Source organism: Penicillium vulpinum (genome assembly GCF_028829585.1).
Source record: "Penicillium vulpinum strain IBT 29486 chromosome Unknown utg000004l_segment0_segment0, whole genome shotgun sequence".
In the NCBI taxonomy this organism is placed as follows: domain Eukaryota; kingdom Fungi; phylum Ascomycota; class Eurotiomycetes; order Eurotiales; family Aspergillaceae; genus Penicillium; species Penicillium vulpinum.
Window position 1 is genome coordinate 864,672 of NW_026643244.1, and position 18,097 is coordinate 882,768.

Genomic DNA, 18,097 nt, shown 5'->3' on the forward strand with positions numbered 1-18,097 from the left:
CTGTACAGCTGTACAGGCAGAACTGCGATCACATCACGCATATTTGTATTGTACTTTGTACGTAGACAGTGTAAATTTGTATTTTATTACGCCTATAAACAAGAACCATACCAACCGTTGGAAGGTATTTTCTTTGCGAACTGTTTCTCAATATCTTTCACAAGTGCCTACAACTACCTGAAAATCTCATTAGAAAACTTCTCTAATCAAGGGCATACCTACCTTACCAGGTAACTAAGCGATGTCATTAACTACTTAACTAATTAATGTTTTTTTACCTCCCCTTGCATCTGTTTGTTGATCACATCACGTGGAGGGTTGATAAATATCGCGTTATTTCCCAATGTTCTCCGTGAACATCTCTCAATACTCCTATGCAAGTCCACACCATGCCTTCCCTTGTCCGAAACCAGAATTTATCCCAGGTAGGTAAAGTGAGTGCTATAATTTAAGAGAAGAGTTGATCAAGCTCATCTCCTCAGATAATCTACTTGGATAATCATCCAATTTATTCAACCAATGTGGAGCTTTTAGATGAACGCCGTACAGTTTATCGCTTCGCACTTGACCCGGGCTCATATCGGCACTCGATTCCCCGCACTGTTACATCAATCATTGTCAAACAGCAAAAGAATAATTGGGAGCAAGAATTTCGCAATGAGAAAGCAGTTTACGACAAATTGAAAGCGCTCCAAGGAAAAGTGATTCCCTTCTTTTTCGGGGAAGGCTATTATGATGGACTCCCAGCACTTGTATTGTCCGAGATTGATGGTGTTACTCTCTATGAACTGGCCCGTAGTAAAAGCGACTTTTCTAGGGAAACTTTGAAGACTTATCTCGAGGATGTCTTTCGTCAGTTTTCAGAATATGGTGCTTTGTACCGAGATCAGAGATTGGACAATTTTCTACTCTGCGATCAGGGTAGCCAAGGATACAGAGTGATGGTTGTTGATCTTAAACAAGTTGATTTTCCTGATCGCCTTCACCCCTGGGAAAGACTGATTAACTCCGACGGTGCAATGTCTATAATGCTAGATTTCGAAGATATGCAGTATCCACATCGTGAACCATCTCCTGTACGAATCTGGCGGGTTAGCGGGTGAGTAGCATGATTGGTAGCTGAAATCATTATTCACTTTTTTTAATTCATGAATTATTTTCAGCCCATTCACGTATTTGTTGCCCAGGTCCCTACAATTGCTTCTCTCCGGCGAAAACGAAAAGTATAATAGCTCCATTGACGCTACTCTGCTAGCCAACCCTTTTCATGCTTAGATTACTAGAGATAGCTATCAGCTTGCTAAGGAACCCTCATAGATAGGCCCTAAGTTCTTTGATATGAAAACCGCTTCCTAGCTAGATTGATTTTTTCTTTTCGTTCAAGACGTTTCCCACTAGCTAGGGAAACAAACCCAAGAAGAGCAGAGCGCAAGGAAGAAATAGCCATTTAAGATGGATCGGCATTTATAATAGTTTCCTAGTGCTTTTTTTATCATCGCCACTGCGTAGCGGGGCTTCAAATCAGCCTTAGGAGAGGCAACCCCTATAAGGACTGTGGTTTCTAACTTCTTTGACCAACTATATATTTTCTCGGTTGTGGTGCACGAGAGTCCACATAGTCTTTTCGCACGATGGCCCCTCTAAAAAGATGTCACAACCTCGTACACCTATATATAAGCATCTATTCCCTTCGACTATACTGGTCCCTTGTGCATCTATCCACTTTTGGAATTCCTATACTGTCTCACGTTGGGCCATATCTGGTACGTATCTTGCTCATGATAAAGCGAGGTTGAAGTGAGTGATGAAAAATAGAGGGGGAAAGAAGGTTTGCTTGTACCTTTCTTACCCATGATGAAAAATGTACCTTTTGTTGTACAGGCTGAATACGTGGGTGAAGAATATTCAGGCGGGTGAATATCCGCCCTGGGTACCCTGAATAGCGGCGAGTCGCCCATGCCTGAACCATGGGCGCTAGGTGACCACGGTCATACACATGCTGTTGTATGTATTTTGCTTTTTTTTTCTGTACATCAAAAACATGCCTCTTAGTTAAAGTATACTGGAATGCTTGTTTCATTTATTTCCTCGCTCTCTCATACAATGCCGCTATAGCTTTCCTACATTGGGAACCGTTTCTAATAGCATAAAAAAAGCGCATACATGTCTACTGTATGTGTTATCCTGAAATCATCGACTTACATTCGGCATTAAATCTGCGTTGGAGGTGACCCATCCACATCCACCGGGGAATCCACTCACGGGTGCAGGTGTTAGCCACCTGGAGGGATTCCCGTAATCCATAGGTACCTACTTATCCATTTCGTCATCCTCATCCTCATCATCAGCTTCAGATCAGCCTTCACCCCCATCTTCAACTTGATGATCTGCCATTTTATCTTCAATACCGTCCTCTTTGATTTTATCGCTTGCAGCCCGGTCAGTCGATCCTTGAAAACCTGTGCTCTGGGGTTCCCTGAGAAATGCACCAAGGATAGTCGTCTTTTCCTCGAGATAAAACCATCCCTCGTGAACAGGCAAGATGTTTCCGTCGGAGTCTGTCTTGGTGGGTGGCATCTTTCCGCTTGCCCTTTCATCCCATTCCTTTCCAGTGTGTTGTTTAAAGAACTGCTTGAATTTGTCCACTGCAAGCTCGAGCTTAACCTTTGGTCCAGTCAGAAGTTCGACATTGGATGTGCCAACGCGGCTGAATTTGGCATAGGTCGAGTAGGTATGTGGCTCGGCGATGGATTCGAAGAGCTAGGTAATATCAATATCTTCTTTTTCTTGAAAAACTTCCCAAAATCTCACAACACCACTTACAGTCAATTGGTATTTTTCTCTGCTGGTAGCTGGTGGTTTTGATGGACGGAACAAGGTGATGCTGTAAACCACGTTTGTCTTTCTGTCCTGGTACACTTGGCGCACGGCTGTGATCGGTCAATGTTAGACCTGGATATGCCATCTGATATGAGGATCATGCTTACGCTTTTTTTTACCCTTTAGACCGACGAAAGGATCAACTATAGAGAAAATGTCAGTATCGTGTACTTTGTAGCAATGCAATGGAGCTTCGGAAAATGATACCTATCCGACGTTTTGGAGTTTTTGCCTTGGTCTCCTTGACCACCTTTGAGGACTTTGTGACCTTCTTCTGGACTTCCTTCTTCTCAGGCTTCATCAGATTCTTCAGCAGATATGGCCCCTCGAGCTTTGGTCGGCGGGTTGGTGATAGCAGCGAGTCTTCAAGCCAATCGTATGAGACGATCTTGATGGTGCCGATCTTCTTGGCATTTTGCACTGTGTGTTGTTGATTATTATCAAGGTCTTTGAAAAATTCAAGGGTAATATACCTGGAACTGCATTGTTTTTAAACGCATCCTTTGTGGCAATGAGATGGGTCACTCGCTGATCCACATCTCTCGAGAACTGTCCTCCATTCGCCCGAATCCACTGTGGGATCTTTTCGCCGTAACCGTCTTCAAACTTGCCTACTATAGAGGCATGAACTCTTTGGAACGGCTTGCCCATTTTGGGTTCACAATGCTGTCTGCTGTCTGAGAGTTGGTTAGATAGGTCTGGTGTTGCGTTGTGTTTTCACTGGCAGCGGAAATGCCTCCAAGAATAGCTTCAGAGATGAAATTTTCAGAAATGAAGCGAGTAAATTGCTGGAAGGCAAAACTTTGGGATACTGAATGAGAGGAATACGTAGTTCGATGATGCCGAGGCTTGTTTGACCTCTGCTCTCGACTGAGATCTTCTTCAGAAAGCGAGGAACCTCAGAAATGAATATGTTTATGGCCAGGGGACAACACTTCGAGGAAATACTGTGATATACTGCACATAGATGTCAGTTTAGTCCGCTTTTGTGACGTTGATATGGAATGCACCGATAATGATGATTTATGGAGGATGGAAGTGACGAGAAAGCAGAATGCGATTTCGAAGCCAAGACAAGGTTGAGATTTACTTCAAGAAAGGATCACAAATGACTCCTGCTGGTATATAGATCATTTACCAAACAAGTCAGGGCAAGGTGAATGTAGAAGTAAACCTCGAAATAGTTATGATTGCTATGAATATTGTTCATGATTATCATGATTATCGAATAAATGACCCCGAAATGGAATGAGAAACGAAGTCATCCTGGGTAGTGTAAATGCATATGCTTAGCCTGTTCATTGCCGAATGCTTTTGGCAGCCTTGACAAAGGCTCGAATTTTCTCCAGATCTTGAGCACCGTTTGTCTCTACACCTGAACTGACATCCAATGCGACCACTTTCTGGCCCGACTGGCCCAGTTTTTTCACCGTGTCAACCACGTTGTCCGGGTTTAATCCTCCAGCGAGGATTACTCTTAACCCTTCGTCACTATCGAGGACCTTTTTAACACCGCTCTCTTCCAGAAGCTCGCCAGAGCCTCCGGCACCAGAGTCAAGCAATGGAAGAGTGTGGTATGCTCTGCGACCAATGCCGATTTCACCAGGGGCAAACTTGCGAATGACAGGGACTGGAATCAAACTAGACCACTCCAATGGCTCAGATCCATGCAGTTGCACAACATCGAGACCCAACTTTTGTTGTTGAGAAAGGACATATGATAACGGTTGGTTCATGAACACGCCCACGAGCAAAGCACGGGAAGGGTGACGCAAGATATTAGTAGAATGGTCGAACCATTCCAAGGTTGTAGTGCTTGGCGACTGCTGTGATGTACTGGCTGGACGAGGGGTCGACTTAATCACCTGGGAAATGCGGAGGGCCACATCATCTGGGACAAGTCTTGAGCGACCCTGAACCAAGATGATGCCAATCAAATCTGCGCCAGCTTGAATAGCAGCTAGAGCTCCCTCTTCGGTCCGAGTTCCACAGATCTTCACCAATGGAGAACTTGATGACGCATCAGCAAGGGCTCGATTAGAACCGCCGAGAAGCTCCGCCACGAAGGCAGAGGTATCAGGTGCCCTCATAAGAGCCTCTCCAACAAGAATGGCCTTAACACCGTCTTTCTTATAAGATTCCACATCCTGGGGCCCCGAGATTCCACTTAGGGCACACACGATTGTGCTCTCAGGCACTTGATCCATTAGGCGACTGGTAGTTCCGAGATCGACCTCGAAGCTCGTTAGGTCTCGGTTGTTGACACCGATGACTTTAGAACCCATATCAACTGCAACCTTCATCTCTTCAGGGGTATTGACTTCGACCAGAGGCTCCATGCCAAGACTACGCGAGTAATGGTACAGTCTAGTCAACAGCTCAAGGTCCAGCATCTTCACAATCAGCAGCACTGTATCAGCTCCAGCCAAACGTGCCTCCAGGATCTGATATTCGTCAAAGATGAACTCCTTTCGGAGCACAGCTGGTCGGTTGGTGAGCCCCTCCAGGCTCTGGCGAACAGCCCGCAGGTCATCTATGGTGCCCTTGAACCACTCCGGCTCTGTGAGGACAGAAATGACGCTAGCACCAGCCTTGGCGTACTCCCGTGCCTGAGCAGGGGCACACACATCAGCCGAGATGATGCCTTTGGAGGGCGATGCACGCTTAATCTCTGCCATGAGTGAGAGAGGATAGTCCGACTGTCTCAGGCGCTCGGGGAGTGACAGTTGAGGAGGCGCAATGTTCAGATCATATGCGGCTTGAAGAGCCTCTGGCCGCAGAGCCGGAATTTTCTTCTGCTCCTCAACAGCATTTTTGCGATGAGCGTAGATCTTGTCCAAAATGGATAGCTTCTTTTCTACTGGTGCGGCGGCGGCGGCTGCTCCCTGCTTGTTATCCCAGGTCCCAGCCGTGAGTTCCAAGAAGTTTCTGAACATCTTGCGGCCGTATTGTGTCAGAATACTCTCAGGGTGGAACTGGACACCCTCGACTGCGAACTCCTTGTGTCTCACACCCATAATGACATTCTTGCCACTACCGTCCCCCAGCTCGACCCGCGAAGTCACTTCCAAGCAATCTGGAATAGTTGAGTGTGTTCCGGCGAGCGAATGGTACCGAGTCACCTCAAGTGAGGCTGGCAATCCCTGGTAAACACCCTTGGAGTCATGCTTCAACTCCGATGTCTTTCCGTGTAGAATTTCGCCGGTCACGTCCACCTTACCACCAAATGAGGTGATCATACATTGCTGGCCCATGCACACACCAAAAATCGGAATCTTTCCGCTGAAATACTGGATTGCGGCGTTACTGATTCCTGCATCGGTCTCGGGGTGGCCTGGGCCAGGACTGATAACTAGTTGAGTAGGCTTCTTTGCGACCAAGTCCTCAACAGTAACTTCGTCATTGCGGTAGACCGTGACGCTAGCTCCTTCAAGGACGAGGTACTGGTAGACATTCCAGGTAAATGAGTCGTAGTTGTCGATCAAAATGACATTGGATGCGCTGGCCAATTTGGCCGACTTGGTGGCATGGTGGGGGGAGTGGTCGACAAGGTCCGCCATAGCGACGGATTGTCGTTGGAGATCGGGTGGATTGATAGAATGCGATATACGTTATGCTGCAAGCTTCGGAATCTCGCACACCTTAAACCGAATTAGATGCTTGCGAATAAGCCTTGTGGAAGGATGTGAGTCAAAAAGAATGTCGGGTTTCCCATATTGCCACTCACCGCCTGGCAATAAGATCAGATAGGCACCTGATTGTTGACCCAGTCGCGGTGAATAATATTCTTTTGAAGCTCCTTCTCAATTCAAGAGCTCCCCACGCTCGCCACCTACCTCTTTTTTTTGCCGTGCCGTCACTTTTCATGGTGTCGCCTCGTTCCGCTCTTCCTTTCTATCCTATGATGATCTAATTGCCCAAAATGGCTCCCGTCCCGGAGGCCTATTTCCCGTCCCTGGACAAGTGCTTCTCCGGGGACGTTCAACTCTTGTATGTCCATTCTAATCACTTGTCGTCGTTGAAGCCGATATACTGATATTTTGCAGGTCCTGGAAACAAGCTTTTCTTTACGCCATTGATCCCGAAAGTCATGCCAACGATGGAGGCAATATCGATGTCTTCTTTGCGCATCCCGAATCCATTCGCCTACTCTCCGAAAGCCTAAAACCGTTCTCCTCCCCTTCAGCAAAATCCAAAACCGAATTCGAATCTAAAACCGCCGCAATCCATGTCGAAACCAATGGCCAAAGCTCTTTTGACCTGAAGGAGATCAAGGCGGATGCGCTATGGCTAAGCAAGCAAGCCGGAATCGACGAGATTGCTGCTCTTCGCATCGCTGTGCTGGAATGGCAGTACCGCCCGGCAACGCGCCTCACAACCGGTTTTTCCAGCGAGGAAGCGACTAGTCTACAGAGCGCGGCTGGAACAGAGAATCTTCGAGGCTCTCTAGCTGGTCCCAACTTCGCCAACCTATTGAATCAAACTGCGCGAAGTGACGGCGATCAGTCATTTGAAAAAGAGGAGAAGAGGCGTCTACGACTCCGCGAAGTCTATCTCTCAGAGACAAGCCATGTAGTGAAGACACTTCGCAAGCTGCTTGCTCTGTCTCTTCACGATGGTATTTCAGCCGACTCGACCACTCCCGCCCGCAAAATTGCTTTGCAGAAAATAGGAACCACAATTTTCCAAAACAAGTCGACTGGCGATGGATTGAACCAATTTCTTCAAGAATGCATCAGCTCAATACGCAGTCGGCTAACGAGTTTGGAAGGAGACGGTGGCTGGCTGAGTGCCACAGAGAGCAGTGAGGAACTCGAGAACATGTGGAGAACAAGTCTCGTGGAGGAGATTGTTCATATCGTGCAACTGATATTCCACCTGCTACAAGCCTCGGTGGAATTTCCAACTGCAGACCTCTTATTGTCCTGGCTCCAGCTCATGGCTGATTATAGCTTCTTGGAGCCAATTCAGGTGGTAAGTGGCCACTCGCCTATTTCACTCGCCTATTTCAAGCTTTTTGGATGCTAACGTTTTCTTATAGCCTTGTCAACAACCTGTGGAAGTGTTGTTGCCCCTTCAAGCCTTCGCGTCACTTACCACATTGGCGTTTTTAAAACCCTCTCTTGCTATTTCTGCAATCCAGGATCACAAACATATCGAACACGCCCCACAGTCTTACTTCTGGTGCAAGGAGAAAATCTCTCAAATCAATGAGCTCTTTCTTACTGCATGCGGTGATCTGAACACCGCGAATCCGGCAGCCTTCTCATGGGGCCTGATCTTGTATACCATCCAGGAACTGGCAGAAGATATGAGAACCAAGCGAGATCATGATCTGAGCCGTCATTCGGCCATTTCCTACAACGAGAACACACAGAATGAAGGGCTAGCCCGAGCATCCGAACAGTCACACTATGAAGAATTGCTCGACTGCGCCAGAACCCCGCAAAGTACGGCCGAAGATGCTATTCTCATTCTTACATCTGATGCCATCAAAGAATCGGCATTCAATACCGTTATCGCCCTGGCTAGCAAGACCGGGTCAATGTCAGCCGTTGATGATGGCCTGACAACCAGATGGGTTCGATTGTCACTTCTCGACCTTATCCGAGTTGCTACTAAGTTCTTGGATTACTCACCAGAAATCGTGGGGTCAGTCCTCGCTATCCTAAGTGATGATGACAACGAACTTTCAAGAGACTCGAATTCCCTAGGACCTGCCAGCGATCCCAAGTCTCTTTTCGCCAAGGATCAGGATTTGATGAATGGCATCTTCCGCGTCGCACGGTCCCGTTTCCCTTATGAAACGGCACCATTCCTACAGCTCTGTCGAGCTCTCGTCAGCGGGCACTCTTTGAATGAAGAAGGCTTGCCCTCAATCCTTGAGGAGATAGAAAACATGGAATCATTTACACAGATTGTCTCTCCCACTTTCCAGGGCTATGTCACCATTCGAGAGGATGAGAACGCCGATTTTGTATCCCTGCTCCAACCCCTCCCAATGTTTGAAACGTCATCCCAGAATCGCCTTTTCGAAAGGGAATCAAGCAATGCTATAATCGTCAGCGGTTCTTCCGAAATCCCACGGCAGGCCATTGGTCAAGTCATTTCCGATTCAAAACCCGCAGTCATCATGTGGGAGCATCGATACTCCTGTTTAAGCTTTCTAGGAAGCTGGCTTGAAGAATGGAGTGAGACCGGTGGGCACTCGCCTGGGTGGACTGACGACACTGCTACGGAAGTCATTGCTCTCTTGACGGACTTGATAGCCAACTCTAAGACACAAAGTTCTGGCGATGCAAGTGGCAAGAGGATCCTAGAGATGGCTAGTGATGGGTTGTCTAAACAGGGTGACATCATTTCTGTGATCTTCGATATCTTTGAACGCAATCTGCAGACTATCGGCACCAGGGGAGACTTAGGCAAGTCTTTGGATGCAACCATGGCATGCCTGGGCTTTATCAAGGTACTTCTCAAGATCCTACCCAGTCGGGTATGGCCTTTCCTTGGTCGCAGCAGTCTCATTGGGTCCGACGGCAAGGGTGGTGTCATGACAGCGATTGTGTCAGCAATGGAAATCCCTTCTGGCGAGTATCCGTTCCTTCTGAGCTGTGTCGACCTTGTGGACGCTGTCATCGATGATGCGGCATCTCGAGCAGTGTTGCGAAAGAGCCCGGGCAGTGTGACAACAAGCAAATCAACCATTGCGTCTGATTGGAGTGCGGGTATTCCGTCTCACGTCATGAGAACTATTATGTTGAACTTCACTCGTGCAATGGTGGAGATTTTCAACAGCTGTGGAAATTGGAGGTTCAACCTACCAGAACAGCGGTTCAAGATCAACTCGATGCTTGCTACTTCGTTCGAGCGTGTTCTATACTATGCCTTCGGAATAAATGACAACCCGAAACTCGAAACTAAAATTACGGGTATCTTCTCTACATCCGCAGCGTACATTCTGGATATGCTGCGCCCTCGGTCAACCACTGACTTGCCCTTCAATCCAATTCTTCGGTTGATCGCTGAGGGTCTCCAGACTCCCCCAACCCTCCATCTCAGATATCTCACTCTCTTCGAGAACCAGGTGAAGTCTACACTGCGGCTCTGCATCAAACTTGTGCAGGCTGCCCAACTGGCAGAGCAACCTGGCTCGCTTCTGGAAGAACAATTGTTCAAGGCCAGCCCAGTTCTAGTCAAACTCTACGCGTTGCATGATGCATACAGGTTGCCGGTTCTGTCGCTTCTCGAGATTTTGATCTCTAGCGCTGCGTCAAATCCAGATAATGAACCCCCTTCTCTTGTTGGCCACCTTGGGGCAGAGTCATCCTGTCTGTTCCTTGATGTACTGTCACAACTCGACAAGCCGGTCTGTGATAGGCCTCTACTTCTTGCAGTATGGCAGCTGCTATCTACATTTGTTAGCAAACGCCAACAGTGGCTTGCAGTTTTCATTCTCACAGGATCATCCCCTCGCCAGACTTTGAAGAAGGAATCGAGTTCGGGTGGTCTCAGTATGAGGAGTGTGCCTTTCCTGAAAATGGCACTTGAGAAACTGTCTCACATTGACCAACAAGAGCCCCAAGTAGCCTTGGCGTTGCTCGAGTTTGTCTCTCGTGCCCAAGAAAACTGGCCATGGGCCACTTCCCATCTGAACAAGCATCCTTCGTTCTTCGCCAGCATAATTAACCACGTCTCAAAGCTCAAGATTTCTTCTCTGCCAGTGATGGACCAAATCTATGCCACGCGGATTGCAGCCGTTGTCGCGGACCTATGCGCGGTATACCTGCACTCTGCAAAGGAGGTGGGTGATCGAAGCTTCATAAAGACCCTGATTCCATTGGTATCGTGGTATGCCAAGGATGCAGTTGAAGTTTCGGCTTACAATTCCTCATTGCATGCCAACTTGAAGAAGAACTTTGAGATGCGGTACTCGGGCTGCAAGATCGTTGACTTCAAAAGGACACCGCTCGAGGTTCGTAGCCTAGGACGGGATTACTACTACGACTTGAGCATGGGAGACAAGCTGCTGTCCTACGACTTTGCCTGGGCTGGTTCCAAGAACCGTGGCTTTGCCGAGGAGTTTGAGCGCGCCAACATCAATCTGTCTCTGGTTGAGGCGCAGGTGGTAGGTTTTCTTCAGTTCATTTGTAACGGGTTTATTTTCTAACTTGAAATAGAGCCTCCTCCATAGCTGGAAGTTCTTCGCTATCGAGCACTGTGCCGATTTCATGCCCGACACCGAAGTCCGGAAGTCGATGGCACTGGTCGCGCAAAATTGTTTGAACGCCAATATAAACACTGGTCCTCCTGAAGCCATCTTTGAACGAATCCAACAAACGCGCGTTGATTTCGCACAAGCACTTCTCCAGCGCCTTGTCGAGGTACATGCCAGAGGCGCCGAAGTCTTCCAGCTCCTCGAGATTACGTGGAAGGCACTGCGAGCCCGGCACCTGACATACGAAGACGCTTTGATCCATGATGATACTGATTACTTCCGGTCACTCCTGAACGTACTGTTCCTTTCCCTTCAGTTCCACCTGGATAGCCCCTCTCGGAGTGCCCCCGAAGCTATCAACAAGAAGGCCGAGGTTTCTTCAGATCTAACTGTTATCGTGGAAGTCGTAAAAACAGTGGTGGCTCAGGGCTTCAAATCCCTCACCACTTATCTCCACGACGAGCCGGAGAAATGCACACCGAAAGATTTCGCCATTATCATTGCTATTCTGCAGACAGCCTTGCAAGTGAAGAACGCCGATCGCCTCTATGAGCATATCGTTTACCACATTGAGGAAAACGACACTGCTCGTCATGCGACAACGCTCTTCTCCTGGGCCGACCAATTAGCTGTGGCAGGCGACCCTGTGTACGCCGACCTCAGTATCTCGATCTTGGTCAAAATGTCAACCCTGCCCCTGCTCGCAGAGCACCTTGCTGTTGAGGCTGTCTTGATGAAATTATCTACCTGCCGTCTTACAAACATCCTCACCCAAAAGAAATCATTCGGACCATTTGACCCTGTTCCCCGACTGTACGCCATCTGGACTGGAGGATTCCTTCCTCTGTGTCTCAACATGCTCCACAGTGTGATGCGGACCGCGCCCGAAGTGGCAGCCTTCCTCAACCAATTCGAGTCGCGTCTGACCCGCGCGACAGAGGCATTCTCTACCCATACTGCCGTTTCCTCCGTTCCGACATCCAAGTGGATCAGCCTCAGCATGATTTCCGAGGCCTACTCGCTTTCGCTGATCTCGTTCATTCTGGACCGGTTCCGTGAGGCGGGTGCCAGTGCCGGAGTTGACGCACAGGCCATCCAAGATCTCAAATGGGATCGGATGCAGGTCAAGGAAGATATCGAGGAGCTGCTCAGTCGCCGAGCTTCTCTACGCGCACGCATTGTCGCGACTAATGAGAAAGAGGTGGAATGGTCCCGACAGAAGCCTGTTGACTCAACTTCTGGGGCTGAGAACCGACTAGAGGAGAGGGTTGTTAGCGAGATGAAGGCAGCAATTACGTGTCTGGGTGGGGAGGGTTCATGAATTTGTTCTGTATAACCTTTTTTTTCTCTTGCTGTTTCTCTTTTTTTTCTTCGTGTATTCTGGGTAGGTCGGGGTGTAGTAGATGAATTAATTCATGCATGGAGCTCAAGTCAAGACAATTGCATTATCTCCAGTCCTTTGTTCTTTTGGGTTCTTATTTTTAGAATATGATCTATCAACTGCAACTCGGTGATCTCGGGGGCTGTGATGATATCACATACCCATCTACGGAGTACCTGGAGTCCAAAACATCAGCCATTCCGTTAATACCTAGGTACCTAGGTAGCCCCTACCTATGCTGTATCCGATCTTAAGGCCCCAATTCCACCCTATTACCCCATACGGTGTAAACACCGAGGCTCCGGCTAAGTTCCCCGCAAACTATATAACCGATAATGCGGGGAGTAGAACCACGAATTATGAAGGAATAACCGATATTATGCAGAGTTGGGCGATCTACGAACTTATATGAGGGCCTTGTCCCCTCAAGTCATCATTCCTCCCTATATACCAATAATATTGAGGCATCTCTTGTTATATTGCCCAAGATGCCGTATAAATCCCGCTGGACAATCGACATCCCAGACACGCATTTAGCCTCTCTCCTCCTCAAATCCCCAACAGCACCTCTGTCCAAAACACAGAAGTGCTTCCTCGAAGCCACCCGGCCAGAAACCCATTACCATACCATCCATGATCTCCGCCTCTGGAGCCAGCGGCTCGCGGCTGGCCTACGCAAATCAGGACTGCAGACCGGAGACCGCGTCCTCCTCTTCTCGGGCAACGACCTCTTCTTCCCGGTAGTCTTCTTCGGCGTCATAATGGCCGGGGGAGTCTTCACGGGCGCAAACCCAGGCTACGTAGCCCGCGAATTAGCCTACCAACTCCAAGACAGCGGCGCTACATACCTTCTCTGTGCGAGCAACAGTCTCGACATAGGCCTGGAAGCAGCCAAACAAGCCAACCTACCTCAAGAGCGCGTCTTCGTCTACGACGCCTCCATCTATGACGGCGTAACAAACCCCCAAAAGGGCTGCGCCTACTGGAGCGACCTCCTCGCCTCAGAAGAAGAAGGCCGTGCCTTCGTCTGGGATGACCTCAACACACCAGCCCTCTCGTCCCGAACACTCGCGCTCAACTACTCAAGCGGCACAACCGGTCGTCCCAAGGGCGTCGAGATCTCGCACAAGAACTATGTCGCCAATATGCTCCAGTACTGCTACACGTCAAGTCTGCATCCGGACTACAAGAACCGTCTTGCACGCTCGCGCTGGCTGTGTTTCCTGCCGATGTACCACGCATTGGCGCAGAATATCTACATCGCGGCGGCGTTGTACCGTGGCACGCCGGTGTATATGATGCCCAAGTTTGACTTCATCAAGATGTTGGAGTACACGCAGAAATTCCGGATTTCGGATTTTATTATCGTGCCGCCTGTTGTTGTTTTGCTGGCGAAGCATCCTTCTGTGAAGCAGTATGATTTGAGTAGTGTGGAGTTTATTGGGTGTGGTGCTGCGCCATTGGGGAGGGAGGTTTGTGAGGAGGTTGAGAAGTTGTGGCCTCCAGGGCAGATTAATATCAAGCAGGGATGGGGGATGACAGAGTGAGTTTGCTTTTTTTTTTCTTGATGTTTTGCTTGGGGGATTTTTGATGAATACTAATCTCATCTGCTCTATAGGGCGACTTGCTCGATTACGGGATGGGTCCCTAGCGACATTAGTACTTCTGCGGCTGTCGGGGAGCTTAATGCTAATTGCGAGGCGAAGATTATGGCGCCCGATGGAACAGAAGTGACAGAGCGGAATGCCCGTGGCGAGCTGTGGGTTCGCGGTCCTAATGTCATGAAAGGGTACTGGCGCAACGAGAAGGCCACTAAAGAGACCAAAACTAAGGATGGCTGGCTGCTCACGGGGGATATTGCGTTTGTGGATGACGATGGTAAAATCCATGTTGTGGATCGAATGAAGGTATGATTTGATCAAAAAAGAAGAAAAGAAGGGGGAAAAATAAAGGATGAAACTAATAAAAAGTACAGGAATTGATTAAAGTCAAGGGTAATCAGGTGGCGCCCGCTGAATTGGAGGCTCTTCTACTTGAACATCCCGCAATATCAGATGTTGCGGTGATCGGAGTTGCCATGTAAGTTTTATCTGTTTCTTTTTTTATTTTTGTTCTAACCCAGATTAGCAATAACGATGAGCGACCTCGCGCATATGTGGTGCTTACATCTGGCCAATCCGCCACCGCTAAGGAGATCGCGCATTTCATCGAAGACAAAGTCGCCGCGTTCAAGCGGATTACCGGTGGGGTTGTATTCCTCGATGCGATACCCAAGAATCCTTCGGGCAAGATTCTTCGCACGAAATTGCGAGAGTTGGCAAAGGAGGAGCTGAAGGGTGTCAGTGTCACCGCTAAACTCTAGTGTTATATTACATTGTTAGACATTTTAGGGCTTTTTGTTTTGATAAATCCAGTGAATACAAAGATCAAAATTGCTTCTTGATTATTTTTTTTTCGTGTCTCTGATTTGCAGGCTTCAATGCCCGAGTCAGGGCGATCGATCCACTTGAGATAGATCTGAACAAAACAAAAAAAAAGCAAGTATCTTTTAACTGTTCGCATGAGTTCGCCCAACTAGAATACCCGAGTAGGATATCTTACAGTATGATTCGATATGTGAAAGTGCTTAGCGCGGGCACTCATGCAGGCGCCAGCTGAAAGCCAAAGGCGATCTCGATCGATATCTCCCATACCTGCGTAAATTTGTCACGACTGCACATGGACATTTTCTCCGCATATTAAGTATCAAATGCTCGGGATTTGAACTGATTTCAAGTCTAACAGGATACAAATACACCCTGTTTATTTACATAGTTATTAATTTAATTATATTTTTGTACTTAAACAAAGAAAATTCACAAGTGGCGTATAAGTGGCAAGCTGAGTGACAGACCGGGCTGGCTGGCCTTATTTACCCTATTTACCCACATTTTCTCTGAATTGAATACTATCAAGACATAATCAAGTGTTTTTTTGACTTTAAGATCTATCAAGTAATTGTAATTTGCCTAGAATTCCTGGTTGTCGGGCTCGAATCTTTTTGGTTCTTTTTTTTTTCTTTTTTTCTCTGCGATGTACGATGTACGGCAGAAGCCCTATGTTGTACTCCGTAGATACATCCTTCATCTTTCCTAGTCTATTTCGGACCTAATATTCTGATAACTCTAGCTTTTATATATGAACTAAAAGGCCCACCCCTGTACTCCATCCCACTAGTTCCTTCTACGCCTCCTCCCCGCCAAGTCCGCCTATAGTCTTGATTAATACCCGTATCTTTGGGTAAAAATCCTTCAAGTCCTGGCCTAGATTTACTTCCCCACACGCGGTCTTAAGTTGAGCTGATCCCCCCATTCCACAGGGGGAGACAGTTTCAACAAATTCCTCGTGAGTGGTGGACGCTATCCAACCACCCAAAACCTCGTCATGAACACTGTGCAACAAGGATACAACCATCCGTCGTGCGAAATCCTACAGTCAGTCACAGAATTATTTTTGCCAGTGACCAGCCTAGTCAGCTTTTCTCTTCTCGGCCTCATCTTCCTACACCGGTATATCGAATATCGTCGTCGGAGACAAGCACACATCCTCTTCTCTGAATTCAAAGAACAGAACGAGCAAGACTACTGGCTCCAGTCTATCATCATGGAAAAGGGAGACATCATCTCATCGGACTTGCTCCCTCGATCTGCATGTGACATCTTGCAACCTTTATCGCATACAAGCCTCCTCCCGAGCAGTGGAGCTCTCGCTGCACAAGCCAGAGAACAGCAAAGTGAGAGATCGGCCATGGACGTGAATAGTCCTACATCTTCAAAGGCTTCTTCGCCTGTTTCAGGCGATGAGGTGCAAAAACGAAATGAATCGACCCAGCAAATGCGCGATGATGATGCCGAAGGAGGGCGGACTTGGAAGCGCGTTGTTGTTGAGTATAGCTAGTTGGCCACTTGTTTCTCGGGCTTCGTCGGGAAGAAGTCCATTTATCGGGCTTGAATGGTCTTCTTCATTGGATCTCAGCCCGGGATTCCGTGTTTCTGTTTACTTTCCTTTTTCTTCTCTTTTGTTATGTCTTTCTTGTTCCCTCTCCTATCTGTGTCTTTACTATTTCACGAATAATGTCTTTCTTTGGAAAAGCGTGGGCTTGGATTATCTTCGGGCAAGCATCGCTTTGGGCGGCAAATATGTTCAGCAATATATATGATTATGACAAGTATTGTGGTTACGATATACGAGAATAATCGGTCGCTTATGCAGTCTTTGTATTTGACAAAGTAGGTATTTTTGGGCCGAGATGATACCTAATTTGGGACGCTATACGCAAGCACACTCCAATTTGTTTTTGGATGTCCTTTTTAGACGTCTTGGTAGATTTGTACGAAGGCGGTAAAAAGCATCAAATGTGTAGACGACTTTTTTATGTATAACCTTTGATTTGATATTGGAAGAAGGTTGATACCATGGCAATGATCATTTGAGAAACATCGCGCATTTAGGCAGCAAGGTATCGAGGCATTTCCCGCAACCTTCCAAGGCTGCCTAGATGCCTGGTAGCACCGAGTCAGACCTCTCTCCTGGGGGGGGGGCTTGGTGTTTTGTCCCCATGGGCTACATAGAGAGCTCCATGGCTATAGGTAGGTCATCATCTATGTCCATTATTTGATCCTCTTCTTTGCTTCGTAGCATGCCTCTGTCATCAGAAAATCTTCAGAATTATTGACTCTTGGTATTATAATCAAATTGCACATAATCAACTGGCCGTAAATTACAAGTAAATACCATGACTCCATGCAACGAGAGAATATTTTGTCCAAAAGGGTCATCCTGGAAGTTCGACAACCTTCTACAGAAAACCCTAGCTATGTAGGTAAGTAGATAGGTAGGCCGTAAGGCTGGATTAAGCTCTTATCCCATTGGAGAAACTTGCATGGCCCTCCTAACTTATTCTAGTACATAGTGCATTAGTCCCCAAGATGGGCTATAAGTATGACTTAAAGATAAGATTCTCTATTTTATAATCAATGGTCTCAAAGATACGGATCCACCTAATGTCCCAGAGCTGTTACTTTGCAGTGAGTAGTGACTATAAACGGGTCCATATGTGATATCCTTACATAGTATCTATCCAATGCCAAAATTATATTATAGTCAAAGGAATCTGAAGTGTCACGTTGGCCATTAAAACCTGCTATGGAATCCACCCGGGGGATGGGAGTTCGGTGCTACATTCCTCAAGCCCATGGTCTGACATATGCCGAGGTTGAAGCAACGTCGACATCAGCGCATCAGGCGGCAAGTCCGTTATCGGAAGACACACGATAGCGCCGTGGGGTAACGACGTAGGAGCAGAAAGGGCCACAGAGGGAGAAATGAACTTGGTAATCTGGCCATGGCAGCCGGAGTGGCAATTCTACGTAATCGATTCGATACAGACAGAGCTGGGTGGTGATAGTGACGAATGGTTTTGCTAGTGTATAAAAGGGCCCTGTCAGCGAAAGAGGCCCTGGGCAGTTAAGCCTTTAGGCGATGAGCTAAGTTGAGAGCTCCAGCCGGGCAGGAGATCGGCCGAGATAAACTTATATACGTTTCTGGTAAGCTTTAGAGATATTTCGGTCTATCATCGTTCT

The 18,097-nt window shown here is 47.6% G+C and overlaps 6 protein-coding genes across 6 annotated transcripts; 4 read left to right on the forward strand and 2 right to left on the reverse strand.

Moving 5' to 3' along the window:
- Positions 1-389: 389 nt before the first annotated feature.
- Positions 390-1,103, forward strand: N7479_008879 (uncharacterized protein; the record flags this gene model as incomplete). The annotated part of the gene is made up of 2 exons (XM_057256572.1): positions 390-425; positions 483-1,103. The coding sequence occupies 2 exons, from the start codon at positions 390-392 to the stop codon at positions 1,101-1,103; spliced, it is 657 nt and encodes a 218-aa protein (XP_057104030.1).
- A 1,252-nt stretch (positions 1,104-2,355) lies between these two features.
- N7479_008880 (BRCT domain protein) lies at positions 2,356-3,531 on the reverse strand (the record flags this gene model as incomplete). The annotated part of the gene is made up of 5 exons (XM_057256573.1): positions 2,356-2,760; positions 2,824-2,930; positions 2,988-3,023; positions 3,088-3,300; positions 3,354-3,531. The coding sequence occupies 5 exons, from the start codon at positions 3,529-3,531 to the stop codon at positions 2,356-2,358; spliced, it is 939 nt and encodes a 312-aa protein (XP_057104031.1).
- Positions 3,532-4,178: 647 nt separating this feature from the next.
- On the reverse strand, positions 4,179-6,440 carry N7479_008881 (bifunctional anthranilate synthase/indole-3-glycerol-phosphate synthase; the record flags this gene model as incomplete). The annotated part of the gene is made up of 1 exon (XM_057256574.1): positions 4,179-6,440. The coding sequence occupies one exon, from the start codon at positions 6,438-6,440 to the stop codon at positions 4,179-4,181; it is 2,262 nt and encodes a 753-aa protein (XP_057104032.1).
- Positions 6,441-6,802: 362 nt separating this feature from the next.
- Positions 6,803-12,416, forward strand: N7479_008882 (nucleoporin; the record flags this gene model as incomplete). Its single annotated transcript, XM_057256575.1, has 4 exons — positions 6,803-6,870; positions 6,927-7,854; positions 7,922-11,005; positions 11,058-12,416. 4 exons carry the CDS (start codon positions 6,803-6,805, stop codon positions 12,414-12,416), a joined length of 5,439 nt encoding a protein of 1,812 aa, XP_057104033.1.
- Positions 12,417-12,964: 548 nt separating this feature from the next.
- N7479_008883 (acyl--CoA ligase) lies at positions 12,965-14,838 on the forward strand (the record flags this gene model as incomplete). Its single annotated transcript, XM_057256576.1, has 4 exons — positions 12,965-14,019; positions 14,095-14,383; positions 14,452-14,555; positions 14,604-14,838. The coding sequence occupies 4 exons, from the start codon at positions 12,965-12,967 to the stop codon at positions 14,836-14,838; spliced, it is 1,683 nt and encodes a 560-aa protein (XP_057104034.1).
- A 1,061-nt stretch (positions 14,839-15,899) lies between these two features.
- N7479_008884 (uncharacterized protein) lies at positions 15,900-16,412 on the forward strand (the record flags this gene model as incomplete). Its single annotated transcript, XM_057256577.1, has 1 exon — positions 15,900-16,412. One exon carries the CDS (start codon positions 15,900-15,902, stop codon positions 16,410-16,412), a length of 513 nt encoding a protein of 170 aa, XP_057104035.1.
- Positions 16,413-18,097: the final 1,685 nt, after the last annotated feature.